The sequence below is a fragment of the Kwoniella europaea genome, chromosome 1 (genome assembly GCF_036810445.1).
Source record: "Kwoniella europaea PYCC6329 chromosome 1, complete sequence".
Classification (NCBI taxonomy): Eukaryota; Fungi; Basidiomycota; class Tremellomycetes; order Tremellales; family Cryptococcaceae; genus Kwoniella; species Kwoniella europaea.
Window position 1 is genome coordinate 13,510,282 of NC_089487.1, and position 27,952 is coordinate 13,538,233.

Genomic DNA, 27,952 nt, shown 5'->3' on the forward strand with positions numbered 1-27,952 from the left:
ATCGGTAATGAAAGAGTCGAGCCTTGGAATTATCAGCCTTGTCCTGTTTACTTGAGAACCTACGAATGAGTCATCTGAGATCCGTATCCGGGACTGTCACAGCTCAAGTTAGCGAAGTATAGGGTGGTCAGTGAGTTGCGGTAGAACTCACGCCTCGTCAAGCTTAAGCTTGGATTGGTATTTACCGTTGATGGTCTTGTGACCGAGAAGACGAGCGGCTGACAGCATAGATCCGGCCATACCGTCTCCAACGAAGAAGATGACGTTCTTTGCCTTCTTCTTTTCGGCGAGGTCAGCCACGGTCCAGGTGGCTTTGGTAGTTTCACCATTGTTGTAGGTCAAAACGACCTCGTAGGTCCCAGGGGTATGTAATTGCAAGTTTCGGTACGACTTGGCGATTACGTTGACAGGAGTGGGGGCATGAGCGTCCTCAGCAAACAAATCCTCGTAGTAGGTGAAATTGTATTTTTCAGCTGTGGTGGAGTCAGTATAGCTCACGGTCTAAGGTTGGCACAGCTCACCCTCAGGATCACTCAAGCCGAAGAATTGAGCAGCATCGACTAGTTCTGCTCCTTGACCGCCGATCTTAATTGAGAAGTTCTCATCAACTTGACCATTGTTATAAGCTTCAGATCCGTTTGCAGGCGCTTGGACTTCAATTCGAAGATCGAAGGTTTCTATACAGGAGAAGTTTCAGTGGAAGCACACCTCAAGTATAACGCACTGATACTCACGACCGGCAATAAAGTCAGTCTGATCAGGAGGGAAAACACAACCCAATTGAGGACAAGCTGCGGTCCTTCGGAAAGTTTGTCCGAACGCTGGTGCGGCGACGAGAGCACCTAAAAGAAGCGCAGCGTACACCATTTTTATTGAGGACTTGATGGTTGAAGAAGAGTACCCGGGAGGCTACCTCTGACATGGTTGACTATATATATAGTGCGGAGCTAATGGGGTCAGTAAACTCTTACACTGTGGATTATGGATCGAGTTGAGGATGAGAAGAGCGAACGACGAGGCCCACTACGAGAGAGAGACACGTGCGTGTTGCTCGAGAGACGCATAGAGATTTGGTTGGTCCGCACACAAGATGGAGAGAGACCGTTCGTTGACACCAGGGACCAAAAGACCGGGATGGAAATAGAGATAATGCCAAGACTTTTATGGCAGAAGGGCATGAGCGATAACAGTGATCAAGGTGGAGTGATGATCAGCACATGCAGTTCATATATTGGACAGGAACCAGGTCGTGGTACGAGGTAGCAGGGCTGAACAAGAATCATTGAATAGGAAGATAGAACGTGCATTGTGCTTGATATCGTTGACCGTTAATCACGTTTATGCCTCAGAGTTCGTATGGTTGCTCGACTCGGACATCGCCGACAGCGATTGCACGATACACCCATGGTGACTGACTGACCATGTGTCTGCCACATTGATCTCCATCATCGGGGTTTGCGGTGTTATGTTTTCGAGCTGGGATTTCTCGTTGTTCATTTATTGTTCTCAGCATTGTTGAACTGTTGACTATCACAGTCCATTCTTGACAGCCTCAATCGCTATCGTCCTCACCGTCATCATCGCCCTTACCACATACGCCCAGTAGAGTGCGGCCGGCTGCATTCTAATCAGCAAACTCCCAAAAAGCAGACGTCTTGCGCTGCAGATCACCCTCTTCTTTCTCTCAAATACTCGTCTCAAATCCAAGGCATCTCGACACCGTTCAAAATGGCCGAATACGACCTCACACAAGTTAGTCAACCAGCCTCACCTTGCCTGGTGTGCGTTCCCGCTGATCTGTTGTTGATGATACTTGTAGAAACTCATCCCTCACCTCGACCGACATCTTGCCATCCCCCTCCTCAATCACCTTTCAGATATCGCCATCTTCCCTGCTGAGCAATTAGCTAAAGCTCAGTAAGTGTTCATCAGTCATCTGTCAATTGCTATCTCGCTTATATTATCCCGTTGTAGGTATGACCTCGTCAAAGGGACCAATATGGTCGACTACGTCGAACAGCTACATGAGCAAGCTAAGACAGGAGAGTCGAGGGATTTTGCCAAATTGAGAGAAGAAGCGACAGCCAAATATCAAGAATTGCAGGAGAAGGCTCAACCAGTGATGAAGGTGATAGAGGATCCAGATGCTGTTGCAAAGCTGAGAAGTGGTGTAGACAAGGATAAGAATTTGGATCTGCTGAGATCAGAATATAACGTGAGTTGATAATCTTATATGCTGTCGCTGACAATCAGATTGATATCGATCAAATCAATGCCTTGTACCACTTTGGTCAATATCAATACACCCTCGGTGCTTATGCTCCTGCTGCCAACTTCCTTTACCACTTCCTGATATTCTCTCCTTCCCTTGATCTCAACATTTCCGCTCACTGGGGTAAATTGTCGTCCAATATCCTGTCAGGAGAATGGGAGGCTGCTTTGGTGGAGATAAAAGATTTACGAGATGCTATCGACAACCCTCACGGAACATCGATGGCCAAACCTTTAGCCCAACTACAAGCCAGAACATGGTTACTCCACTGGTCATTATTCGTCTTCTTCAACCTCGGCGAGGGTCAAGGTTGTCAAGGATTACTCGACATGTTCCTTTCCCCCGCTTACCTCAATACGATACAGACGTCATGCCCTCACCTCCTTCGATACCTCGTCGCCGCTGCCATAATCTCACGTCGAGCACCCAGACCTGCTGGTACCCGAGGAAACCGAGATCACGTCAAGGAATTGACCAAAATCGTTCAGATGGAGGAATATCAATACTCTGATCCAGTCACCGGGTTCCTGAAGGATTTGTTTGTTGACTTCGACCTCAACCAAGCTCAGAAACGATTGACAGTAGCAGAGAGTGTCGTACGATCGGATTTCTTCCTCTCAGGATTCGCGGATGAATTTGTGGAGAATGCTAGATGGTTGATAAGTGAGGTTTTCTGCAGGATACATCGAAGGATAGATATCGGGTAAGTGCATGTGACACTACAACATGTCGGTCATAGGCTGACTCTGTTTATAGTGAATTGTCCAAGACACTCAATTTGACTAATGAAGAGGGTGAGAAATGGATTGTCAACTTGATTAGAGATTCACGAATGGGAGTAGAGGCCAAGATCGATTTGAAGGAGGTGAGCATCTCAGTCCGTAAATGGTGTGACAACATCGCTGACCTGACCTTCTGCAGAACATGCTTCACATTACTCGACCACATGCTACACCAACAGCGACTCTGATCGAAACCACAAGAGGTCTTGCTTTCCGATCTCAAGCCATTCAATTTGCCATGCAAAGTAGTGCAGGAGATTCTCGAGGCGAACGAGGGGAGCGAGGGGAGCGTGGTGGTAGAGGTGGACGAGGTGGAAGAACTCGAGGTGGAGCACCAGCCAGGGAGGAGGTTGCAGCTTAGTCTTTTCTCATAGAGATCATGCGCATGTACATAGCATACCATATATATCATTTCGGTTGACTCCAGTTCCGCCGTCCTGATACTATCGCAGCTTGCTCTATTGTCCATACCACAGCTTTTATCCAATTGAACAATTCCCGTACTGTCTCATCCTAATGTTATACTGTCAGCACTGCCTCTCATCTGCCTAAATTAACGATACACCCACTAGTCTTTCCGGATCTTCTGCCAGGGGTCTCTTCGGTGGATCCTCCTGTTCATCATACTCGTGATCACAGGTATGATCGTACTCGTCGATATACGAATGGCAATCGCAATCGCAATCTTCCTCGCACTCGTATTCACATTCGGAGTGCTCAGAAGGTGGGTACGAGTGGCTCCTACAGTAAGATGGAATCAGCTACATTCATTTGAGGGAAGCATCTCGCTCACCTTCCGCAAGTACATTCCTCCTCTACTACAGCTACGGCTTTCCCCTTTGGACGCTCCTGTTCCTCCTTCTGGCCTTTTAGCTCTTGCTGCATCCTCAGCAGCTTTGCCTTCTCCCTGTCTAATGTGAGTTTAGCCTCGAATAGAGCAGCGAGACTTGCAGGAAGATCGATCGGTAAATTAGGGTTGTAAGATTGTGGAGGGATGTTGGCAGGGTTTGCTAAGAAGTTGGCTTCGCCAATGCCGGCAGCTGCACCCGTGAGTGCTGTGAGCTGGGATTGTGTGAGTTTGGGTATATTGTCGAGTCTACCAAGAGCATTGGCAGACCAGTTGGAAAGAGCAGTTGAGAAAGTGGATTCAGAGGGTTCGGAATTAGGGTATGGTAATGCTGGTAAAGTCGTAGGAAGGCGGGATTTGGGAGGAGGTCGTTTGTTAGTACGGGGTTTAGATCTGCCCATGGTGTGTCGGAGAGACTATGACAGGTGACGGGGTTTTGTGAGGATGTAGTGGCTTCTGAATGGATGAATAAGGTCGCAATTGGTCAAATGGAAGGGTTGGACGATGAAAGAATGAACGAATTGATGAAAAACGTTACGAGCAACTGAAATTTCGGGGTTTGTAATGTCGATTACAATTCTACGGTAAGTTTGTAACCAGATTTGCGATACCGATTACAAACCTGTAATTCAGGTAATTAAGGGGTATGCACCGTCTATTCGCCATAACGGCCCACTGAGTATGCGAGAAACACTTGAACTATCAATCTCCAAGTACACGTTGAAGGTGCATGTAACGGCAATCGTTTCTGTGAAAAGTGGGGAATGCATGCAATGGGTATAATACAGATGTTGGTACGAATCGACTATCTACGTAGATGTTTGAGCATCCGACTCGGACGCCTCAGAGAACCACCGAGAGCCATGATACAAGTAAGGAGAACTACACTGCCCGCTTGATGCATGGCAGCGAGGGGTATGGGCACAAGATAAAGTAGGGTTGTTATACCTAGTGTAACCTGGGTGACCGCTGCAGCTGCAGTCAGACCAGCCAAACGGCGTGTGGAAGCAAATGGCAACTTTCGAGCAACGAATGGTAGAGAGACGACAAGACCGAATGTAGTGTAGGCCTGTATATGAATGTCAGTATATCATTATTGCTCGTCCAACGTTTTGCTCGACTCACCAGCATACGGTGATCGAATTGAGCAGTGACGGGGTTCTCCAAGAAATTCCTCCAAATAGATTTGGTACCACCTCGGGTGTAATGCTCATCGAGGAGCTCATCCGTAGGAGGCATAATCCGACCGCCCATCAATGGCCATTCATTGTAGACCAACCCAGCATCTAGACCAGCGACGAATGCACCAGTAACAGCGGTGAGGAAAACCATCATACCCGCACCATGAACCATACCTCGAAATTTCTTGACAGAAGGCAAGGATAGCTGAGAGACGATGCTGGGGTTATTGAACAATTTGACATCACGCTGTATACCGATAGCTGTCGAGAGCATACCAAGGTAGAGCAGGAAAGCAGCAGTCAAGTGAGCGGCAAGTCGATACTGAGATACTCGAGGAACAGAATTCGTCTCGACAATTTCCTGATCTAAACCTGATTTGACCATCCACCAACCGAGGAAACCTTGGAATCCGATACCGAGTCCGATAAGTGCGAGTTTGGCGGGTATGGGTCGAGGAAGTTTATATCGAGCCACGTAGTAGGCAGCGGGAATGACAAATCTGTTTATCAGTCATGGTCCCATAAGAGTAGGAACTTACATTAAACCGAGAGCTCGTCCTGCTATACGATGTGCCCATTCCATATAGAAGATCTTCTTAAATTCGTGTATATCCATTTTCGAGTTCATCCTAACAGATCAGCATAGTCCGCGTGCATAGTAGAACTCACATAACACCTTCTGGGGATACGCGGTACTTCTCCCATTCAGCGTCCCACTCTGCAGCTGTGATAGGAGGAATCACACCTTTGAAAGGTTGCCATTCTACAATACTAAGACCGGATTCCGTGAGACGAGTGACACCACCGATCACCACGATGCCAAACACTAAAGCGGAACAACCATATAGCCAGTAAGGTAACGAGCGAGGTATTTCAGGTAGAGATGGGGCAGTTGTCACTGAACGAGGGAAAGAGAAGCTGTATGATGGATAGAAGAAGGTCGATCTGGAAGAAGGAGTGAAATATGGTAATTTGAATGGCTGAGGTCTTGCATTGACATTTCGAAGCGATTGCGCAGATGAGGAAGAGAATGCACGGAGGGTGGAGGGAGAGGCGATTGGGGCGATCGACGATCTGGAAACGATGGGAGTGAACTGAGATCGTACAGCGCCCCAAAGTCCTCTTGGTAGACCAGCCGAGGCCATTGTTGAAAAGTGGACGGGAGGTGAGATGGGCAAGGGCTGTACGGGTGTGTAGAGATCAGACAAATCGACCCAAGATACAAGAAATAATTTTGGAATTGTGATGGTTGTCTCCGGTTTACAGCGAGGATCCCAAGGAACGAATCAAACTTCGGGTAATATCGATAACATAGACAAAACACATCACATGCCACCGTGGGAAAGTAGCCTGATACTACTGCATCTCATAGATCAACCCCAACTGCTCAGGTGTCTGCACCAATATCCCACGACACTCCCGAATCACATCCACAGTCTGGGCTACTACATCCTCTGAGAGTTCTTTGGGAAGCGGACCAAGTGGCGAGGACTGTTTGGGTAGACCAGGCTGCCGCAGAGAGGATAGAGCAATAAATGTTCCTGTCCTTCCAACTCCCGCAGAGCTAATCGCAAACATGACCATCAGCAATGGAGCGGTGGGGCAGTTAGATTATAGCTCACCAATGAACCCAAACTTCACAGTCTAGACTATCCTTCCTTTGTTGTATCTCATCTACTAACTTACTTAGAGCTTCCACGCCTTGACCCCGAGGTACACCGTGATCAGGCCATGAGTCAAAATGGTAATGATGAACTTTGACGGGCGTGTCTGCGCCAAGAAGTATCTCAGTGACATCGCATGAGATTTCGTCTCGTCGCTGCTGCTTGACAATCTTGAGGGGGAGGTGATCCATTACGTGATCCCTGTTCAACATCAGCCCATGTCATTGCTAAGCGCCAGCTCACATATATGGATTTGCCTTTAGCATACCCCTCTCCTCCCATCCTGTCAATTGCACCAAGATAGCATTGCCTGACCTTCTACCCGTGGCTGAACCTAGATATAAAGCGCGAAAGAAGGTATCAAAGGTCCGTGGTAGGGGGGCCTGAAAAGGAGCATAAGCGAATCGAACAAGATAAACATGGAATCGGTTGTCGCCTACCTGAGCAGCTATCCATTCACCACCTTTCCCATCTGTGACTACATTCGCATTGAGATATTCGCCCTCGACAGATACGGCTGTACGATCGTACGCTAGGATGTTGGAATATCGATTGTCTGCTCTGTGACTCAGCGAATTGCGGACCGAGTAAAATGCTTGTTCTGCAGATGGTCGAGCGACCTGACTTGTCCGTAGTCTGATATATTCCCTCTCTGCAAGGATATCATAGACCCTCCGTAGCTGCTGAGGTGATATAGGAGGCATTTTGAGTGGATTGTGTATATTCGTACATGGGGAGTGGTTTACTGCAAATTAAGTGTGCATCTATACATTATTTCTACGACGTCATACTATGAGTGGAGGTGATCCCATCAACAAACATCTCATTTTTCAAGTCTTCTCCTTTCAGCTGTCTTGATTCAGTTATTATACTTTGTACATATTATCCAATAGACACCGCAAGCGATGACAGCATTACCTCCTAGATTCACTGTACCACCGCTGCCACCTCGAATACATCGTCAAATCAAGCTAGCGATCACGGATGATGGTGTCACGCTCGCACCAGAGAATGGAGAGGGTGTGTTGATCAGATGGGGAGTCAAAGGCAAAGTGGAGACTATCGATTGCGAACCAGGAGAAGTGGTGCTCGGTGGTGTCCTAGGAATAGTTCGGCTATGGGACAGTGAGTGAAATGTCCTCGTGTACATCGCTAATATCGTAGCATCGTATCTCCTCGTATTCCTACCTCGCCCAGCGACACCACTATTTCCTTGTCATGACGTGCACGATGAATCTCGAAATGAAGCTACAAGCTCTCATGAGGTGTTTACTCTCGAAGATATACATGCTATTCCGCTCAATCATGACATCGCTCTCAAGGCCCATAAAAAATTACTAGATATTCAGGTATCTCGTCAACCAAAAGCAAAATCACGATGGAGTATAACCCTTCCTCTTCGAAGTGCAGCGAACACAGCTAAAGGCGGATCAGAAGAGAGCTCATCCGATGATGAGGATACACCAGAAGCAGATGAAACTCCTTTACCAGCCAAAACACGAGAATGGACCAAATTCATGCCAAAGCTACGTAAGAAACAGCCAAACGACCCAAAGACGAATGAACCCTTGCCGGACGATCCACCACAGCGAGAAGAGCTCGAAGCGAAGATCGTTCGACAGATCATTCGCGAATTTAGTAACGGATTCTTCTTTTCATACGATTTCGACCTGACACACTCACTACAGCACAAGCGAAAGATACTCGCTCAGCGCAATGCTTCTAACACCGCCTTGACCCATCTTATCCCTAGAGAAGGTTCCCTCTTTCCCCCTTCACCTTCAAGTACCTTACCTCGACACAACTTATGCGAGGATGACTTTGTCGAACCAGATATACAAGTGCCGCTCTGGCGAAGAACGGATCGACGTTTCTTCTGGAACGAATACCTCATGAAAGACTTCATCGATCTAGGTCTACATGCTTATGTCATACCGATGATGCAGGGTTGGGTACAATCAGCATCTTTCACAATCCCTATACCTCCCAATCCCTTAGAACCCGAAACGTCGCTTGGAGCCGTACCATTAGATCTCGTAGTGATCTCAAGGCGTAGTAGAGATAGAGCAGGTCTTAGATATCAGAGACGAGGGATCGACGATGAAGGGCATGTCGCAAATATGGTTGAAACAGAGATGATCGTACGAGCTAAGGTGAGTACCAAACGTCCAATGTCAATGCTAAGATTTAGGTTGAGGGGAAATCATCCCTGTTCAGCTTTGTGCAAGTACGAGGATCCATCCCTCTGAGGTGGTCTCAATCGCCATATTCGATGAAACCGCCTCCTGTACTCAACGAACCCGTCGACCAGACTTCTGCTGTAGCTAATTTGCATTTCAACGACTTGACATCTCGATATGGTCCAATAGTGAGTTCCATCATTGTAAGTTTGCGCTGATCGCCAGACCATCATCAACCTGTCAGAACAAGAAGGAAAAGAAGGTGTGGTCACGAATGGGTATCGGGACTTAGTAGATTCCCTCGAAAGAAGTGACATCAAGTGAGTCTTACCGTTTTGATCCCCGCTGACAATCAGATATGTCCCTTTCGACTTCCACGCGAAATGTCATGGCATGAAATGGGAAAATATATCGGAGCTGGTGGATTCGGTGGATCTTGGTTCTATGGGGTACTTGTGGACACTTCAAGGTGAAGCGATCAGAGAACAGGAAGGAGCGTTCAGGACAAAGTAAGTCGTTCACCATGTAGCTTACGCTAACAATTAGTTGCATCGATTGTCTTGATCGTACCAACGTGGTCCAATCGGCGTTAGCCAGAAGGGTCCTGACAAACATGCTTACCCAACTGGGACTGAAGGCTGAGGGGTCCATCATAGAGAACATATTCAATGATAGTGAGTGACTCTAGATGTAGTTTCCGCTGACAGGTAGTCTGGGCAAATAACGGAGATACGATCAGCCTGTGCTATGCACATACCTCAGCGCTGAAAGGAGATTTTGTGCGGACGGGAAAGAGGGATTTCAGCGGAATGGTGAGTTTCCACGAAGTGAGGACCTTGCTGAGATATAGCTTCACGACGGTGTAAGCTCGATCAGTCGAATGTTCTATGGAGCCGTATCAGACTTCTTCGCGCAAGCTGTCATCTCCTTCCTCCTTGGTCACCGGAATCTATCCGTCTTTAGCGAGTTCCTCCAGACTTTGAATAGTACAGACGCTGCAAGCGTTGTCAAGCTTTCACGAATACGATCGGTTGCGAGTGAGTCTAGACCTATTTGAGCGTTACTGACGTCAGTCGAAACTTGCTCTGCACGGGTGTTGAACGATGGTGAGGAAAGGATCAATGGATGGACCCTTCTTTCTCCCGATGCTAGAAGTGTGAAGATTAGTCCAGGTTTAGAGGAAAAGGTCCTTCTTCTGGTGAGTTGTGTATACAAGTTGCTCTGCTGACGTACCGTACAGACACGTGAGGCGATATATGTCGTTTCGTTTAACTATTCGCTCGAAAAGGTCATGGAATTCACCCGGATCCCACTGAAATCGATCACATCGATTCAAAAAGGTATGTCCCTTTTTATCAAGGTCTATGCTGATATATCAGGTGCATATATCCTATCTACGCTGCAAGAAGCTAGTCGTGATCCCAAAGAGGTGAGTCATCCTTAACTTGGTAAAGTACATCGCTGATTTCCAGTCTGCAGAATTACGGTTTCCTCGTAAACTTTTCGCCTACCAACGAATCAACACGTTATAGCACTTATTCGTTGAGGAATAAACTCCCCTCGGTACCCCAAGATAGTACACCTACACCTGGAACACCTAAGCCTTCTGTGAAGCATGCGCTCATCGACCCAGACGTGACTGAGTTCTACGCTTTCAAAGCTATACCAGGTCATACGAGTGATGAAGGCACATGTCAAGAGTCTGTCAATAATGCTGTAAAGCAGATTGCAGAAGTCTGTAAAGATGAAGAGCTTATTGTAGAAAAGGATATTGTAAGGTGAGCACAGTAGTAAGCGTAGACCAGCACTGGCTGATGTATGGTTCATGTACATAGTCTGGCGGAAGCTGAATCGGCGACTTCAATTTTGGATAAAATGGATTATGCCTTTAAACGATTTTTATGGTTATGAGCGAGATGGTTGTGTTGTTGTGCTATACGAAAACATGCATATTGACGATACATTACAATCAATCGCCCTTTATTTCTTGGCGAAAGGAGTTTGTTGTAACCAGGATTTAAAGTCGGTGAGGAAAGGGAAGAGATTTTTGTTCTCCGACACATCAGCTTCGAATTGATTATCATCGAAGAACTGTATATGGTGAAGAAGGTTGACGTTAGCTACTTTCTGTATTTCTATCATGTGATAGGCGACTGACCTTGAAAGCAGGAGCAATAAAAGGGGGAAACACTGGAGTCTCCTCAGCTTGTAAAGTCTGACCGGTGACTTCCTTCCAAATACTGATGATTTCATCAGGAGTCAACTCGTCTCCTACGATGTTGATTTTCTTGCCCGCAAATCGATCGGGGTTGGCGAACACCTCAGCAGCGATCTTACCGATATCAGAAGTAGCGATGAGTTTGTAAGTCGGATGAGGGGACTGTTTCCAGGTGGTCGAAACTTGATCTAGATAAAGTGGCCAAAAGAAATTTTCCATAAATCCTACTGGACCTAGAATTGTCCATTGGAAAGATTGAGCTTTAACCTCATTTTCGATCTTTCTCTTAGCTTCGAAGCTATCTCGTAATGGAGTAGGTGCACAGTAAGCTAATCTGACGGAACCTTCCATCTGAGGTTTGTGTATGTGGGTGTGAACTTCTCAACTCACAAGGGAATACCTGTATCTGCTTTTCCACAATAATCACCATTAGAGTATACGAAATGCTTGACACCATGTTTGGCAGCAGCATTGACAATAGCGAGACCTACAAGTCCAAATCCAATCCAACAGATTTTAACACATGAGCCAATTTAACCGAGGTAGACAGGACAATCAAGGAGATCACTCAACTTACCTTCTTGTAAGTGACTTTCCGGATCTATATTGGCGAGAACCAAAAGAACACCATGAATTGGCTCTTTGTCAAATAGACTCTCGGGATTCTCAAGAGAACCTTCTACCAGGTCTACACCCAATGCTTTGGCTTTCTCGCTCGAGGCATCTCGTGTAGCAGCAAGGATCTTGAACTTGGATTGATCCAAGGCCTGTGATGCAAATGGGCGATCAGTATACCTTCAGATTGGTCCACGTTACGGTACCTTGACATACCTTGATAGTGGCTGAGCCTTGTTTACCTGTAGCACCGATGACTAGGATTGTTTGTCTGGCAGCCATTTTATAGATGTCTATTGCTGTTGTATGCGTCTGTGCTGAGGTTGGAACTGTAGTACTTGAGTTATAGTATTCAGTATGCTCTGGCGATTCGTTGTTGAGTTATCATATCTTGTTTCCCATCTTGAAGGCAATTATTTATATCTTATCATGATTGTAATCATGTCAGCATGTTCACGTCATGAAAGCATAATCTTGGTCATGATAATAATCCCATCTCTTTGTCATCAATGGGAAATACCTATCCATCGTTACCACAAAGACGTCCTATAGCATAATCGGACATCTGATTTCAATGTCCGACGGCTCGAAAGATCACCGAGATTCTTCGCCGAATTGCCATTTCAGGTAATTCCCCTTCATGATGTTTCGTGATTGGTATGTTGGAAACAGTTCCGATGAGTAATCAGTGGGAGAGTCAATGAGTTTATATGTCATGCATGAGAACCTGATTAAGATCACCGAATCGTATGTACAGTACTCATGTACACAATCTTTTGGCAGCATCTTCTCTGACCTTGTACAGCTCTCTCGAGACCTACATCGGATCATCGAGTAGATAGACATCAGCGATATTCCATTGCATACTTGTATGTATCCCGAGCTCACCTTCAAAACACCTAAATCGATATCCACTATCTCCAGCTTTGATTCTACTTCACAGCTCGCTACCTTTCCTCGCAGGGGGACCCAAGCACCACTTCCACCCATAAATCCCTCAAGAGGATCCCCACCAGCATTACACATGACCCATACCGTTTCTGTCTCTGCACATCGTGCGAAACAGAGAGATTGAACCATGTTATGTTCGTATTGAGGATCATGTTCATATTTGTGTATAGCCCTAAGCGAATAGATAGCTAGTCAGTACTGTTTGTTTTGTAGCATTGCCTCAAAGGGGAATATATACTACTCACGGTTCACTATCTGTAGCATACCAAAAAGTAGGAGCGAAGATGATATCCGCACCTTGACTGGCTAGTTCCTGCGCATGAGATGGATGAGACATATCCCAGCAAATCATCATTCCTATTTTACCCCATTTCGTTTCAAATACTTTATGATCTTCTTCTCCCGGAGTGATGTAATCCCTGTAGCGTATTTTTCAGTCCACTCTCGGCCAAGCCATGTGCTACGAAGCCACGCACTCACCTCTCAGGATGCCATAAGTTTTTCTTAGTATACTCTCCAACAACCTCCCCTTCATCATCAATGAAGAAAGCAGTATTATACAGAGTAGGCTGAGCACTTTCCTCGGTCGATAGAGGATGAGCCTCGAGGTATTTCCCCCATTCTAATTGAGCTGGACTTATACTTGGTGATTTATGACTGGTATGAAGTGGTATATGAGAGAATGGAGATGATGAGGGAATAGGAGCAGCACCTTCTTCCCTTGTACCATGTACGATCGTCCCACAGAGAGCGATTCGATGTGTCTTGGCGAGATCTCGAAGGAAGGTTAATAAGTGTTTGGAAGGGAATGTGAGATACTGATAGATCAGTCAGCTCACATGTCATGGGTCATGGTCAAAGTCAAACTCACCTGTCTATTCTGGTTCACTATACCTTGTAAGAAGTATTCTGGGAAGATTACTACATCCGCTTTTTGAGCCGCGGCTCTCTCAACATAGCTTATAACGTCGATGAGATTCTGATCAATGGTGGAGAAGGGAGAAGTTGAGTGAGGTTTCTCTAATTTGGCTGGACCCTCCGGCGCAACGATAGGAGCTGTTTGGGCGATTGCCACGCGGATGTTGCTTCTGGTCATGTTTCAGTGATGCTATAGATTGGCCTTGACTGTAGTGTTGAGAGGACAGCATTCAACAATTTGATGAAGGTTGAGAACATGTGTGACAGTATTATTGTAGATCTCGCTTAATTGGGCTGCCGAGGTACGTTAAGTTATGATATCACACCTCCCTTGTGGCAGGCAGTTCTCTTCATATCCTCATTGGCCTCTTCTCTGCTCGAGACTGTTTTCAGATATGCGTGCCAAGCGAGAGACTAAGGTAGGTAGGCGATTCCACAAGCGGTCATGCACCAGATTTTATGTATATTCTATTCAACTGTTCACAAATACGTTTATTCATACTCAATATCAGGAATATCTATTGCTTGTCCAGATGAAAACGAAACTTTTGAAAGACCAGCAGCAAGCTGTGTTCCTTTTCGGTCCTGAGTATCTTTGTATCGAGGTGACGAGACTTTCCAACTTGTATTTGCCTATACGCCCAAAAACCCATCTAATCTTCTCGTTCGATGGAGTGGAGATCGAGGTCTGCGGGATCAGCGGGAACGCTGAGGATTCGGAGGGTGTTGGTCTATGACACGATATCCCATCAGCAAGACGTCGCAGCCATTGATGACTTTAATATCACTCACGTGACCGAGACCACCTTTCCATCCTTGGACAGCCATAACAGTAGCCTCTGGCTTGACGATAGCAAGTTGAAGGGCAACTCGGAGACCATACCTGGAATCGTATATCAGCATATATACAATGTTTGTTGCGTTGACAGGACTCACCTGATTCGGTTGTCAACGTCGATTTGCCATTTGTCACCAGGTATACCTCGAGGCTCGGGGTACCATACGGGGTACACTCCTCGAGACAAGTGGAGTTGTCGGGCAGTTTGTTGGTTTCGAGTAACTAGGTTGTTACATCTTAGCTTACAGTGCATCTCTGATGGTTGTCAGTGGAACTTACCACAGATGATAGGGCATTCAGGTCTGTACTTGGAGAGGAGTCTAGCGGAAACACCACTGGTCGATAATACGATAATGGCTCCAGCGTCTTGCTCAATGGCAGCAGCGACGGCGGACAGAGCAAGAGTCTCGGCAGTCTCGGTAGGTCGAGGGGTAAGACTTCGGAGTTGGTCGAATAAGTGTGGGTAGGCGATAGCTCTCTCGGCGAGGTAAGCAGTCTCGGCCATCATCTTGACTGCATACGGAAGGATCATTAGTGATATTATGTCTTACAGAAAGCGAATCAGCTTACCAGCTTCGATAGGGTATTTACCCTTGGCGGTTTCACCTGAAAGCATGACACAATCGGCACCATCCATGACAGCGTTGGCAACATCTGATACCTCAGCTCGAGTAGGTCGAGGGTTGTACTGAGATAGCGAGTTAGTAGGCAAACAATCTATGATAAGCCAAACTTACGGTCATAGACTAAGAGAAGGAGCTATAGTTAGCTAAATTCTACATTCCTATTCGATGCAAAAGAAGAACTCACCTCGAGCATCTGAGTAGCACAGATAACGGGTTTACCAGCAACGTTACATTTGGCAATCATCATCTTCTGAGCCATGAAGACTTGACTTGCTGGGATCTCAATACCCAAATCACCTCTAGCAACCATGACACCATCGGTTTCCTTCAAAATCTCGTCAAAGTTGGTGACACCTTGTTCGTTCTCAATCTTGACGATGATCTTGATGTTAGCACCTTCGGTACCGAGGACCTTTCTGATCTCTTTGACATCGTTACCGGATCGGATGAAAGAAGCGAAGATCATGTCTACACCGTTCTTGACACCGAAAGCCAAATCTGATTTGTCCTTTTCTGAAAGAGCTGGTAAGTCGACAGCGGTCTTGGGGAGGTTGACACCCTTTCGAGATGAGAGGGTACCGGAGTTAAGGGACTTGACTCGGATCTTCTCGCCGTCGATTGAGACGACTTGGAGGGAGAGGATACCTATGGGAGAGGTCAGTACGATATGCTGGTGGATAAGACTCAAACTTACCATCATCAACATATATGAGTTTACCGGGAGCAGTCACTTTAGGAAGGTTGGTCTGTGAAAATCTGTCAGCATCATAGACGCATACTGACAACCGATGACACTCACGTAGTCCATATAAATCTGCTCGGCGGTACCGGATTCAGCGAAGGACTTGTCGGTGGTGACCCAGAATTCGTGACCAGCGTCGATAGGGACCTGTCAGATGGTCAGCTCCTTTTCATGTAATATGTACAGGTCAACTCACATCGGTGTCATCTTTCATCAAACCAGTTCTGATCTCTGGGCCTTTGGTGTCAAGAGCGATAGCCAATGGTCGACCGTTGGGACTCTTGGCAGCGGCAGCTCGGGCGTTGTCAATGACCGATTGGTGGTATTCGTATGAACCGTGGGAGAAGTTCATTCGGACTGGAAGAGATCATGAACATCATGTAGCAAAGGCACAAAGGAGCCGAAGATAAGCGACATACCAATGTTCATACCAGCATCAGCGAGTTTGACGAGGGTGTCTACATTGTTGGTTTTAGGACCAATGGTAGCAATGATGGATGTCTGTGGGTGTTCGTTCGTCAGCTCTGCTAAATTTATGTGATGGATACGGAACACACCTTTCTGAAGAACTTTTGCTCTGGGGTCATCTCATTGAATGTGGTGTTGAGAGACGCTTGCCAGGCAAGCTGGGTGGTAGGGGCGTTGGAAACGAAAGCACTTGAAGTCATGTTGAAATTGAGGGGACCTCCAATAGATGACCTATGTTCGCGAGAGATTGGATTTGGGTTGTATGGTAGACGAGCAGGTTGATTTTTGGGTGGTGAGGGAGTAAGAGGCCGTGATGGTGGGTGATGCCCAAGAGCAAATGGCATGATGGCGGATTGTTGTGCAGTGAGTACGAGGAAGAAAGGAACGTTGATATCAGATAGGACAAAGAGATAGCAAAGAAAGGGAGTGTGACAGAATCCGGAGTCAGCTTTTTTCGTCTTTATGAGACATGTCATGGTTAGAGTTGGCAGCAACGTGCTGATGATGTCAATCTGCTATACCTTGCTTTGCTTTGATCATACCACTCCCTCATCAAAGGATCTACGAGTCGCCAATGACATGCTCCACACATCGTAGTCCCACCACTGCCAGCGAGAGAGACTGTTCGACTCACTCTTTCTTTTCAGTCGGGATGTATGACAAAAGTGATCAGGGATACAAAGGGTGGAAGATGTGTATCTATGTTTGCAAGTATATATATAAGTTTGTGGGATGTCTCGATGGATTTTCCAACTCCCCAACAAGATTAGGGATTCCCAAATCCAAATTAGATGGATCACGTTTCATTGGTGGTAGATACAAGGATAAGTCCGCCGGCAATAGGTAAACCCACGTGGTCCCATCGACATTACACCCCATACATGCCATCTCGCCAAAGTAAACTAACTGATCCGACAACAATGCCACGTCATAACACCCTCTCACCTTGGCAAAGTCAACTTTCTCTCTCAACAGTCTCAACCTCGACAACCTCGGACACAGATCCAGACAACTCAGCGACTCATGGCACAGTAGTCAATCCCAATACCTCTGATACCCAAGTGCAAGTACCACACAGCAAATCCAAAAGGAATAAAACAGATCCCCTAGATCCCTACGAGGAATATTTCATCCAGCAAGCCAAACTCTTCAAGCACCTGGAAAAGAGATATACCAAATTTCAGAAAAAGCAGAAAGAAGAGCAAGCTCGTGCGAGGGACAATAGGCTCAACAGGAAACATACCCCTGCACCTGCTCCGATAAAATCTAAGAAGAAAAAAGACAAACACCAGATAGCCAGTAACTCGGATAGTGATACTTCGAATTCGTCCAGTACATCCTCTGCAGAAACAGACAATATGATAGGATCAAGTGTTGCTGCTATCAGGGGACAAGCTGGGAAGACAGTAACTCAAGCTGTAGTGAGTTCATCATTCATCTACTCCATCTACTCAATGTACACTTACGGAATTTACCGTGTCTAGCGTCCGGCAATCTCGATCACTCGAGCCTCCTCACCAGCTGCTTCCGCATCTTTCTCCTCTACCGCTTCTACCTCTGTTCGAAGTCAGAAACTTCAGACCAAGAAGAAGAAGAAGACTGTCAACCCAGATGCCATGACGGCCACAGACGCTGTCCGAGTATTACGTGTAAGTAAACATGCTACACAATTGATGAAAGCGGCTTAGTTGATTCACATCTCAACACTAGGCTCTTGAAATCGCCAATCCCACATCTTCCTATTCATTAACGCTATCTACCAAATCAACCAAATCATCTCTTCCCATCAGAGGACATTTCCACTTACCTCTTGACCCTCGAAGATCCTCAGAGACCATTCTGGTATTTGCCGAACCCAATTCACCTTCGTCGACATTAGCTAAACAGGCAGGTGCAGCTTATGTCGGTGGAGAAGAATTGTTTGAATCGGTATTGTCGGGTAAGATCTCGCCAACGAGATGTTTGGCTACTCCTGGTATGATGCCTCAGGTGACGAGGAATCTGGCGAGATATCTTGGTCCAAAAGGTTTGATGCCAGTGGCTAAAAGAGGGTTGGTAGGAGAAGGCGAAGAATTGGCTGAGAAAATTAGAGATGCAGCTGGTAGGATGGAATATAGAGCTGATAAGGAGGGTTTAGTCAGGATTCGTAAGTCGTCGTGAGATCGTCTGTAATGAGTGTTTGTCGACTGACAACTTTTTAATTTCAGCCGTCGCACGAGTAAGTTTTACCGTTTATACATACTCAACACCCATACTGAGTATCAATATTGAGGCATGCTGATTCGTAATATACAGATGGACTTTGAAATACCTTCCATCGAGAATAACATCCGATCTTTCATCCAGACAGTCAGGGATAATCAATCAGCAGGTACGACTGACGATGCTGTCACGAATGCCGCCAAGAAGAAGAAGAAAGGTGAGCATGACACCACATGTGATCGACATACTGTGTGCTGATCAGGACTCATTAGGATCTTCCATCACTGCTGCTAGGATAGAAACTACCCATGGACCAAGTATTGAAATCAACGATGTCTTGTAGATGTTCAGATGTATGACTTATGCTATGATGATGCATGTTTCTATCCTTGTTTTGCATCATGTACTCTACTCCTCTAATCCTGTCATAGCTTGACCAGCGAATACATTTATACGAGCCTAAGCTTTGACTAACAAGCAAGCGACACTTCCCAGTGCTCGTCTGATATCCTGATAATCTACATCATGGGCTAACACATAGTGAGCATCGGAGGTCTAGCCATAATAGTCAAAGACAAACTCACTATCCTCGACTTCTCCCCATTGTTCGATCTGACTCCTTACTTCCACATGACTAGCTTCAGCAGCTTGATTCGCTGTCAAACGACCTTTGCACAATGCCAATGCTATCACGAACGATTTAGAGGCGTATGCAGCTCTCTCAAACGCTGCCAATTCCCATCCATCCATTTCTTCTAGTACACTCCTCAATTTGTTTCTGGCATCTTCACTTTGTTGAGGTGGTGAGAATCCTTCTGCTGGATACAGCTTCACACCGTATGTCTCCTTCAACCATGAATACAATGGTTCCCAGTGTTCCTTCTGCATTCGTACAAGAGATGTGGGGGTGTCATTGGTAAATCTATACAGAATGATGTAAGCTACTATCGTTGAGCTGAATTAGGTAGCTTACTCACAGGATTGTATCTGTATCAAGATATTTCATCATTTGATCAATCACTCCAGCCCTTATAACACCTTCTCCCAGTCCATCTATAGCTCTTGATGCTAGTGATGTCTACATCCAATCTTGTTAGGTTTGTGGGTTATGTTAAGTCAAGAGAGTGTAAACTTACCACTGGCAGCGTATGCTGTTTCAAAACCTCATCTTGGTTTTCCCACTCATTCGCAATCAACAAAGCCAATACCCTTCTCTCAGACGGTATCAACAACTTGGCACCTCCTGGAGTCTTCAATGCTCGGTGGTCCAACGTCACTTGAAAAGTGCCAGAATCATCTTGCTTGATGTGGACAGTCTTCCAAAACCTTCGTAGTGTTACTTCGGCTCCTGTTACTCATTGTGTCCATTCAGCATCGATTCCAATTGCATGACCTTGACGAGGGTGGGGATGACTTCGAAGGAAGTTGTACCACTCACGATTCGTCTGAGTTAAAGCGGGTCCATCCTGTACGACTGCTTTGACTACCCTCGTTGAGCTATACGATCTCCCACCGATCTCCCCTCTGTACCTAGCGGCTATCGCCAATCGAGGGATCTGCGTAGCTTGCAAGCGCAGGGGAGTCTGCTGACAGAGCATCGGACGGAGTGATCGAGCTAATAAAGCCATCTTTGATTTCTGATCTGGTCAGTGATAGTTGAACGTTGCAGGACGAGCCAAGTCAAACGTAACCGAGATCTGCTTTGATGAACAATCATATCCAACTTTTCTGAAACTGTTCCTGCATTCTACGAGTACTGGTTACAGGAAGATTGATTTGTAATGGTGGATTAGCGGAATCAGATGGACACCCCAAAGGGGATTAGGGGCATTTGTAGTGAAAGTGTATGTGGGATGGAAGGGTCGGGTATGGGTGATGACCGAATTCAGCAGGATCAGGATTACGAGCATTGAGGTATGGCAACATTACACACAGCACAGACATCCATCTTAGCATGTATACAGGTTAAGAGTATAACACGATCGAATATACCCAGTGATCCCCCTTTCATCCCTTTCATACCCCCCTTCCCCGCCCCCTGCAATTACAATACATGCAACCGATAACATGACCGAGATCCCAATTTCAACTTCAGCATAGCCCACCAAACTCAACGTCATTCCACATTCCGACCAATCAATACTCATTCTATAGGTTATAATTGATAACACTCACCATCATACCCATTAGCTACTCATCATGGCACCTCCTACCAAGAACACAAACATCGGACCGTCACCGACCGCTTCCAACGCAAGTACCGCCAATGACCCAAATGCGTCAGACGCCGCACCCAAACCCAAACAAAGAAAGTTGAATCGTACATTACCTCAACTGAAGCGGAACGCAGCTTGTATCCCATGTCGAAGGAGAAGGATCAAGTGTGATGCTGGGAAACCGCACTGTTCCTCATGTGTGAGGAGTTATCACTTCCTTGCTAGAACACAACCTGACGAAGAGAGAGATGCTAGAGGTATTCAATGCTTTTACGATGAAGATGCAGAAGATGTTGATGAAGACCATCATCATGCAGTGCATATGCATAGTAAAGGTAACAACTCGAAAGGTGCAAGTGGATCTAGTCCCATGGAGATACCTAGGGGAACAAAGCGGAAGGATAGTTCTGTCGATGAAGATCCAAGAGACGTCATAAGGAAATTGGAAGAGAAAGTTGGTGAGTGGCTTTCATGATTGTTTGTTGAAGATCTCACTGATCCTGTGTCATAGCCGAATTACAACAAGCATTGGCAGCCACGAGTATGTCCAGCAACCCACCTGGTTCATCAACGACTATCACCCCTAACGCTGGACTAGGCCAGGCAAATATACCACAACAGCAAAGATCACAGCGTATCATCGAAACTAGCTCTTGGGCGGGTCCGACACCTAATCAATTCCCTGCGGATTTCTTGAGCGCTCCGTATAATCCTCCTGTTGTTGCTCCAACAGTATCAGACACAGCTGCGATACCTCCTTTTAATGCTCCGTTCGCTACGCCTCTCGGTCTGCCTCAAGATGGTTCGGCTCCTCAACCGACCGGACCGCCCAGACGATCAACCTTACCTACCAGCTCGGATGATATTGATGCCGAAGCAGGAAGGTTCAGTGGACCATTCTTGGATATTCTCTTCCCCGGATGGCCTCCTAAATTGCCTACTCCTTGTGAGTGATTCTATAACAGATATCTGGAGATCCGCTAATAAAGCTTTTGTCCTGATAGCAATGCTCGACCATCTGTAAGTAGACTGAAACTGGGATCGGAAAGTGACAACGCTGATTCCCCTCAAAGCGTCGAAACCTTCTTCAACATGGTCCCATCGGTGCCGCGAGTGCTGCATCGTCAGACTTTTCTTACCAGACTAGCACTACCTCCGACCCACGCCGACTTCCCTCATGTTGCTCTTCTACATGCCATCTGCGCTACAGCTGCTCGATACACCGCCGCTGTCAAGTGCAGGCCTGTCGCGGAAGCTATCGAGAAGACCAATCAAGATGCCAAACGTGCTAATGGGAAAGGTCTGCCTTACGATAATCCTGCAGATGAAACTTGTTTTTCAGAGAGGAATGCGAGATATGCTATGAACGCGATGAAATTCGAGCATGTCAGTGGAAGGGGTCTACTCGATATGCTACAAGCCATGGTAAGTCTTTTATCTTTCATGTTCCTGTATCAGTGTCAAGCTGACTGGCACTGGCTGAACAGATCGTCATGGGACATTGGGGTCAATCAAGTGCCAAATGGATCGAGGGATGGATTATCATTGGTAGTGGAGGTAGACTTGCCATTTGCTTGGGTTTGCTTGATTATCAACCAGACAATTTTGGTATGCCAGCTTTAAGACAATCGATCCTTGGACCACCAAAGACAGATGCAGAAAGAGAGGAACGACGAGCGGTCATGTATTATATCATGACTTATGATTGTATATCTGCGGCTTCGTCAGGCTGGCCAAACTCATTACCTATCGAGGAATTGGTAAGTTTGTGTCAAGCGAATGAAATGGTTCTGTACACTGATTCAACCTATAGACGGCTAGAATGCCTTGTCATAGGAATGACTTTGCAAAATTGGTCAGTTTAGTCCAGTCCAGTCCAGTCCACTCTCAAACGCCTTTCGTCGCTGAACATGACCATTGTATCTAGGATGATATCCCCGAGAACCCACAGAGCTATCATTCTCCTGACCTATGGACCTAGTAAGTGACCACACCAGCTTTTGGCATTCGAGAAAGAAGGAGCTGATGATGTTATAGTCATCCTGTCGCTGACGGGTTTAACATGATGTTGAAGGGTAAGTCCCACCTGTTTGACTTGCGGCTGATGAGATTCAGGTATGATCCTTCTCTCTCGTGCATGTCGTTTCATACGAAAATGCCGGAATATGGAGCCCGCGGATCGTCTGATCGCCAGGCAGATGCCAGAGTTCAAGCAGATAAATTCGGACATAGCTGCATTCAAGTGAGTTTATCTTGATCCACATAGAATCAGCCTTCTGACAAGCTCCTTGTAGTTTACATTTCCCTCCGGCTTTGAGGGATCCTGTGCAATACCTGCAAGGACATGCCAAAGGAGTCGATGCCGACCTCATTGTGAGTGATGTTACGATCCCTCCTTTCCAATCAGTTGGCTCATTCCTGTCCAGGCTGCCCACCTCATACCTCGAATAGCCAGTATCTTCCTTCATGAACCTTTCGCCGACGTCAGCGATCCTTCTTGCGTCTCCGCGACGAGGATCCTGATGGAAGCGAGGGCTGTGCTCAATATCGTCTACTTGGTGGTGAGCAGTAATGCAGATATATCATACATGGTGATGCCGATATGTTCATGTAAGTGAATTGAAACTCAGTAATATATAGAATGAGCCCTAATATGACTTTTCTCTTTTTAGTGTGAGTCGGGTTCCGATGTCAAGATGTATCGAAACAAGGAGATGTCATGAATACTGATCCTGCTATAGCTACTTCTTCACCGCTGCTCGTACTCTGCTCCTATTCTACCAACGAGCGCTGGAGACCGGGGACCGTTCTGCTGCTCATTCGTTCCGTAATGAGATAGCGGTCTTCAAGTAAGTCCAGTAAACACCATGGTTTAGCTAGCGCTAATCACCCACACAGAATTGCTTTCCAAGCCCTGTCCAGCCGATTTGCGATGGGTGCAAGACATCTGATAATGATAGAAATGGTATCCACGCATATAGAAGAGGAAACTTTGGGCCATCCTCTACCTGAATCAGAGGTGGTACCTAGACTACCTGCTCAACCGCCCGCTTGGCATGTCGCTTATCCAGATATGCGACGAGGATACGATCCGTCAGGTTTTCCAGCCGAAGAGGAGCCTAGCGAACCTACCACGAGTCGACCGATCTTGCATGCTGGTCATCCAGATGCGATGGCAGGGAGCAAGTTGGATAAGATGAGGTCACAGCAAGGGCAAGGGTCAGCTATGGATCATAACCATAATATGTCAAACAACGAAGGTGTAGAGCATCGAAGGGATTATGTTAGTTCTCCTCGAGGGAATTTCTCGGCCAGCGCAAGTGCAAGTGCAGGATCGACCAGTCAAAGTCCCAACGGTCCGATAGTCTATGTGAATTGGCAGAGCGTTGCTAGTCATACGACCGAAGGTCATTTGCCCCCTGAATTACAGGACCCGAATATGAGGACTCAGGCTCAGGTCCACGATCCGAAGTTCTCATTGCTCTAGATATCCCAATGTTGATTATAGTATAGTATAGGGAAGATGATGGTGTCTTATATGTATCAATCAATTTCGTATGGATTGATGCGATGCTTTTTGCATCCGGATAAGCTTCATAGATAAGTTTTACTCTCGACGGCCCCATTCGACGGCCGGATCATGATATCTTAACTCCTAGATCCACTTCTCTTGCTTCCTGTCCGTGATGGATTTTCCCACGTAAAACTAGTGAGAAGAGGAAGAAGTCGACGGGTAACCGGGTATGTCCGCCATACAGCACGATCTCATGACATCACTTTCCCGCCATGTGACGCCCAAACCCCAGAGAGATCCCATGAAATCATCCGCAATTAGCGGCAATTTGACACCGCACGTTCGATGTTGTAGCATATGATCGGCAGACTTGACTTTGGAGCGCATGGTGCCTTTTTGAAAGTTTTTGGCTTCTTTTGGCAGCTTCTGTTCTCATATCTATTTTAAGAGCATGAGACATGAGAAGCCCACAGGTCACAAGAGCTAATGAAACATTTAGCGAAAAATGTTGATAAGAGATACATTCATCGTGTGATTGGATTGGTCAGAAAGAAGGTTCTTATCAACATGACGTTCTGATGCTTAGTGGATTCGTCAGTGGATTGTTCTGCAGAGAGAGGTGTGGAGCAGATTGGTCGACTCTTATCATGATGATTAACGCCTGTTTGCGCCAGAATCGATATATAGCATGAGTCCAGCTACATTTCGTTCAACTCCTTTCTGACAGACCATTTTTACGACATCACTCAACAAATAAATATCCCCTACAACGAGATCATCACAAGACACACATCCGATTCAACCGTTAGTCACCCCCCCCAATTTGCTGGAACGATCTCAACTCAAGGACACTTGCTGTAAAACAAGATAAGGGTGAAACAGAAACATACCTGTGCATACTATCAAATTGTTGTAGCCAATCCAAATTGGGTGAATCTCGCTTAGAGGAAAATTGTATCACGCGACTTACCCCAGTCCAAGAAAAGCAAATTTCTAAAATAGACTTGGGACTTGTAGCGCTCTGGATAATCCGATTTAGACCGACCGTAACGAGCTTGATTCTCTTTTTCGTCTTGAACCAAAGCATTGTTCATAGTCTTTGAGAAGGTGGATTTGTTCACATCGATTTTCCAACCTCAATAACAACAACAAACGCAAGATCTACACTGGTAGATTTATTTCCGGTTAGACACCCTTCAACGATCGCACTCGCCACAATGTCAGGGAAAGAGTCTACTGAAATTTCGGATCCTGGAGTTCCTCAGTTACCTAAGAAAGTTGAATCTCACCCAGAAGCATTCGTGACGGACATCAACGGTGATAGAGGTGAAAAGGCAGGATACAATGGGGAGAACCAAAAAGTTGACGGCCCAGGTGAGCGAGCTTTTACCATCATAAGTCGTAAAGCCCAGATGTAATGTATACTCATCGCGCGAAATTGTTAGCCGCCAACTACGAAGATGGTCAAATGCACCGCACGCTCAAACAGCGACATATGGCTATGATTGCTTTGGGAGGTGCTATTGGTACTGGTGAGTAAACAGCTTAACCGACTATTTGCGTCTTTGCTAATCGAGATACTATTATATCAGGTCTTTTCGTTGGATCCGGTTCAGCGTTGTCTACAGGTGGTCCTGTAGGTCTATGGTTAGGTTATATCTTCATGTCATCCATTGTGTGAGTGATTTTCTCCCTCCTTCAGGTGCCCTCAACTGCTAATTACTGATATATCACGATTAGATACTCTATGATGGTAGCACTTGGAGAAATGGCTTCGTTGTTCCCCGTTGCTGGTGCTTTCACTCATTGTAAGTACCATAGCAACAGAGGTAAACCCCGAATCTGACACTGTTCAACAGATGCCGCCCGTTTCGTTGATCCTGCTCTCGGTTTTGCTACCGGTATCAACTATTGGTATTCATACGCTATCACCATTCCCGTCGAAGTCGTCGCAGCTGCTATCGTCATATCATATTGGGATGCCGACACCAACGCTGCCGTCTATATCACCGTCTGTCTCATTTTGATCTTCGCAGTCAACCTGTTTGGTGCACGAGTATATGGTGAAACGGAATTCTGGTTCTCTGCTATCAAAGTCGTCACTATCGTCGGTCTCATTCTACTCGGTATCATCTTGATGTGCGGAGGTGGACCCAATCACGATGCCATAGGTTTCAGATACTGGCGCAACCCCGGTCCTTTTGCTCAAATGTACATCAACGGAGGAGATGGAGTCATCGAAGGTGCATGGGGACAATTCCTAGCTTTCTGGAACGTATTCATCCAAGCTGCTTTCTCTTTTCTCGGTACTGAAATCATCGCCACGACACTTGGAGAAGCTGAGAACCCAAGAAAGACTGTACCCAAAGCGATCAAACGAGTTTTCTTCCGTCTGGTCTTCTTCTACATCATGGGAATATTTGTCATCTCAGTATTGGTTCCTTACGATAATGAGGATCTTCTCAATGGTTCTGGTAATGCCGCTGCCTCACCATTCGTCATCGCTATCAAGAATGCCGGTATCAAAGCTTTACCTTCTATCGTCAACGCCGTTATTCTGGTGGCTGCTTGGTCGGCTGGTAATTCAGATTTGTACGCTGCCTCGCGTACTTTCTACGCATTAGCTTTAGAAAGACAGATGCCAAAGATTTTCAGAAAATGTACCAAGAAGGGTCTACCTATTTGGAGTGTGGTGATCACTGGTTTGTTCGGATTCTTGGCGTATTTGAACCAAGGTGGAGATACAGCTGTCGACGCTTTCAATTGGTTATATAACATTTCCGCTGTTACTGGTGTTATTACCTGGTGGTGAGTAATCCTTCTCACTTGTTCTCAAATCGCTTTTATGTGTAACTGACTCTTTTGGCGATTAGGGGTATCCTTCTTTCCTACCTACGATTCTACTACGGTCTCAAGAAACAAGGATTATCCCGTGAAGGCTTCCCTTACCTTGCACCTCTTCAACCTTGGTTGTCTTGGTATGGGTTCATCTTCCTCACCCTTGTCATGCTTGTGAGTTGGTCTTCACCTAGTTACAATGTTTCGCGCATACTGATCGATCTGTGTTTTTCAGTTCAACGGTTTCCCCGTTTTCCTCAAGGGTAATTGGGACACCTCATCATTCTTCGTCGCTTATGTCTGTAAGTATTGCTGATTTCATCCTTACATCTGAAGCGTTGGCTAACGAGTCTCTCATCAGCCCTTCTTCTCTTCGCCATCTGCTGGATTGGATGGAAGGTCGTAAAGAAGACCAAAGTCGTCCCTCTCGATGAAATTGACTTCACCACCGGTAGAAGAGAACTTGACGAACTTGAAGCTCTCGATAGGGAAAGATTCGCGACTGAGAGCAAGTATCAGAAGATTATGAGTATCTTATTCTAGATAAGACGAATCTGTATTTTTTATCTTAACCGTTTACCTACATTCATAACAACTTCCAGCATCATATCACAATCTCATGAATCAATCTTTGCAGACATTTATAATCAAGTACTGATGTTTCTGGCTCATGTGACAAGCATCAAACAATATCATGCACCAGACGCTGTGTACTGTACATATGTAAAGAATCTTCACATGCGCCATTGTGTATTTCTACTTCCGATCTACATGCATCACGCACTTATTCAAGCATTACATATTTGTCATTCCAATGAAAGAATGTGACCAATGCCTGATAGGTGTTCAGAACTATTCGGCTCATCGTCCGGCACCCGCT

At 46.1% G+C, this 27,952-nt stretch overlaps 14 protein-coding genes across 14 annotated transcripts; 6 read left to right on the top strand and 8 right to left on the bottom strand.

The window, feature by feature from the left end:
• Window positions 1-59: 59 nt before the first annotated feature.
• V865_005148 (uncharacterized protein) lies at window positions 60-867 on the bottom strand (the record flags this gene model as incomplete). The annotated part of the gene is made up of 4 exons (XM_066228921.1): window positions 60-93; window positions 152-473; window positions 522-677; window positions 735-867. The coding sequence occupies 4 exons, from the start codon at window positions 865-867 to the stop codon at window positions 60-62; spliced, it is 645 nt and encodes a 214-aa protein (XP_066085018.1).
• An 861-nt stretch (window positions 868-1,728) lies between these two features.
• Window positions 1,729-3,415, top strand: V865_005149 (eukaryotic translation initiation factor 3 subunit E; the record flags this gene model as incomplete). The annotated part of the gene is made up of 6 exons (XM_066228922.1): window positions 1,729-1,752; window positions 1,820-1,917; window positions 1,975-2,128; window positions 2,254-2,975; window positions 3,029-3,137; window positions 3,194-3,415. The coding sequence occupies 6 exons, from the start codon at window positions 1,729-1,731 to the stop codon at window positions 3,413-3,415; spliced, it is 1,329 nt and encodes a 442-aa protein (XP_066085019.1).
• A 47-nt stretch (window positions 3,416-3,462) lies between these two features.
• V865_005150 (uncharacterized protein) lies at window positions 3,463-4,302 on the bottom strand (the record flags this gene model as incomplete). Its single annotated transcript, XM_066228923.1, has 3 exons — window positions 3,463-3,567; window positions 3,624-3,795; window positions 3,848-4,302. 3 exons carry the CDS (start codon window positions 4,300-4,302, stop codon window positions 3,463-3,465), a joined length of 732 nt encoding a protein of 243 aa, XP_066085020.1.
• A 404-nt stretch (window positions 4,303-4,706) lies between these two features.
• Window positions 4,707-6,227, bottom strand: V865_005151 (uncharacterized protein; the record flags this gene model as incomplete). Its single annotated transcript, XM_066228924.1, has 3 exons — window positions 4,707-4,970; window positions 5,027-5,582; window positions 5,752-6,227. The coding sequence occupies 3 exons, from the start codon at window positions 6,225-6,227 to the stop codon at window positions 4,707-4,709; spliced, it is 1,296 nt and encodes a 431-aa protein (XP_066085021.1).
• A 211-nt stretch (window positions 6,228-6,438) lies between these two features.
• Window positions 6,439-7,450, bottom strand: V865_005152 (uncharacterized protein; the record flags this gene model as incomplete). The annotated part of the gene is made up of 4 exons (XM_066228925.1): window positions 6,439-6,646; window positions 6,705-6,947; window positions 6,990-7,129; window positions 7,187-7,450. The coding sequence occupies 4 exons, from the start codon at window positions 7,448-7,450 to the stop codon at window positions 6,439-6,441; spliced, it is 855 nt and encodes a 284-aa protein (XP_066085022.1).
• A 201-nt stretch (window positions 7,451-7,651) lies between these two features.
• Window positions 7,652-9,074, top strand: V865_005153 (uncharacterized protein; the record flags this gene model as incomplete). Its single annotated transcript, XM_066228926.1, has 3 exons — window positions 7,652-7,871; window positions 7,944-8,899; window positions 8,964-9,074. The coding sequence occupies 3 exons, from the start codon at window positions 7,652-7,654 to the stop codon at window positions 9,072-9,074; spliced, it is 1,287 nt and encodes a 428-aa protein (XP_066085023.1).
• A 732-nt stretch (window positions 9,075-9,806) lies between these two features.
• V865_005154 (uncharacterized protein) lies at window positions 9,807-10,837 on the top strand (the record flags this gene model as incomplete). Its single annotated transcript, XM_066228927.1, has 5 exons — window positions 9,807-9,963; window positions 10,099-10,124; window positions 10,167-10,355; window positions 10,406-10,704; window positions 10,762-10,837. The coding sequence occupies 5 exons, from the start codon at window positions 9,807-9,809 to the stop codon at window positions 10,835-10,837; spliced, it is 747 nt and encodes a 248-aa protein (XP_066085024.1).
• Window positions 10,838-10,906: 69 nt separating this feature from the next.
• Window positions 10,907-12,041, bottom strand: V865_005155 (uncharacterized protein; the record flags this gene model as incomplete). Its single annotated transcript, XM_066228928.1, has 5 exons — window positions 10,907-11,017; window positions 11,085-11,442; window positions 11,535-11,631; window positions 11,722-11,911; window positions 11,976-12,041. The coding sequence occupies 5 exons, from the start codon at window positions 12,039-12,041 to the stop codon at window positions 10,907-10,909; spliced, it is 822 nt and encodes a 273-aa protein (XP_066085025.1).
• Window positions 12,042-12,519: 478 nt separating this feature from the next.
• On the bottom strand, window positions 12,520-13,806 carry V865_005156 (uncharacterized protein; the record flags this gene model as incomplete). Its single annotated transcript, XM_066228929.1, has 5 exons — window positions 12,520-12,576; window positions 12,648-12,882; window positions 12,956-13,129; window positions 13,191-13,528; window positions 13,582-13,806. The coding sequence occupies 5 exons, from the start codon at window positions 13,804-13,806 to the stop codon at window positions 12,520-12,522; spliced, it is 1,029 nt and encodes a 342-aa protein (XP_066085026.1).
• Window positions 13,807-14,281: 475 nt separating this feature from the next.
• V865_005157 (pyruvate kinase) lies at window positions 14,282-16,646 on the bottom strand (the record flags this gene model as incomplete). The annotated part of the gene is made up of 12 exons (XM_066228930.1): window positions 14,282-14,359; window positions 14,421-14,511; window positions 14,565-14,688; window positions 14,746-14,979; window positions 15,037-15,154; window positions 15,204-15,212; window positions 15,277-15,737; window positions 15,787-15,838; window positions 15,892-15,981; window positions 16,031-16,191; window positions 16,254-16,335; window positions 16,392-16,646. 12 exons carry the CDS (start codon window positions 16,644-16,646, stop codon window positions 14,282-14,284), a joined length of 1,755 nt encoding a protein of 584 aa, XP_066085027.1.
• Window positions 16,647-17,222: 576 nt separating this feature from the next.
• V865_005158 (uncharacterized protein) lies at window positions 17,223-18,847 on the top strand (the record flags this gene model as incomplete). The annotated part of the gene is made up of 6 exons (XM_066228931.1): window positions 17,223-17,723; window positions 17,787-17,951; window positions 18,013-18,448; window positions 18,510-18,520; window positions 18,598-18,721; window positions 18,777-18,847. 6 exons carry the CDS (start codon window positions 17,223-17,225, stop codon window positions 18,845-18,847), a joined length of 1,308 nt encoding a protein of 435 aa, XP_066085028.1.
• Window positions 18,848-18,963: 116 nt separating this feature from the next.
• On the bottom strand, window positions 18,964-20,132 carry V865_005159 (uncharacterized protein; the record flags this gene model as incomplete). The annotated part of the gene is made up of 5 exons (XM_066228932.1): window positions 18,964-19,034; window positions 19,089-19,426; window positions 19,482-19,582; window positions 19,641-19,852; window positions 19,943-20,132. The coding sequence occupies 5 exons, from the start codon at window positions 20,130-20,132 to the stop codon at window positions 18,964-18,966; spliced, it is 912 nt and encodes a 303-aa protein (XP_066085029.1).
• Window positions 20,133-20,703: 571 nt separating this feature from the next.
• On the top strand, window positions 20,704-24,207 carry V865_005160 (uncharacterized protein; the record flags this gene model as incomplete). Its single annotated transcript, XM_066228933.1, has 13 exons — window positions 20,704-21,178; window positions 21,232-21,666; window positions 21,725-21,740; window positions 21,794-22,145; window positions 22,208-22,480; window positions 22,534-22,575; window positions 22,648-22,700; window positions 22,758-22,795; window positions 22,953-22,962; window positions 23,015-23,093; window positions 23,147-23,334; window positions 23,462-23,569; window positions 23,619-24,207. The coding sequence occupies 13 exons, from the start codon at window positions 20,704-20,706 to the stop codon at window positions 24,205-24,207; spliced, it is 2,658 nt and encodes an 885-aa protein (XP_066085030.1).
• Window positions 24,208-25,451: 1,244 nt separating this feature from the next.
• Window positions 25,452-27,615, top strand: V865_005161 (uncharacterized protein; the record flags this gene model as incomplete). The annotated part of the gene is made up of 8 exons (XM_066228934.1): window positions 25,452-25,608; window positions 25,680-25,766; window positions 25,827-25,911; window positions 25,975-26,042; window positions 26,094-27,042; window positions 27,108-27,246; window positions 27,308-27,374; window positions 27,434-27,615. 8 exons carry the CDS (start codon window positions 25,452-25,454, stop codon window positions 27,613-27,615), a joined length of 1,734 nt encoding a protein of 577 aa, XP_066085031.1.
• Between the last annotated feature and the right edge of the window lie 337 nt (window positions 27,616-27,952).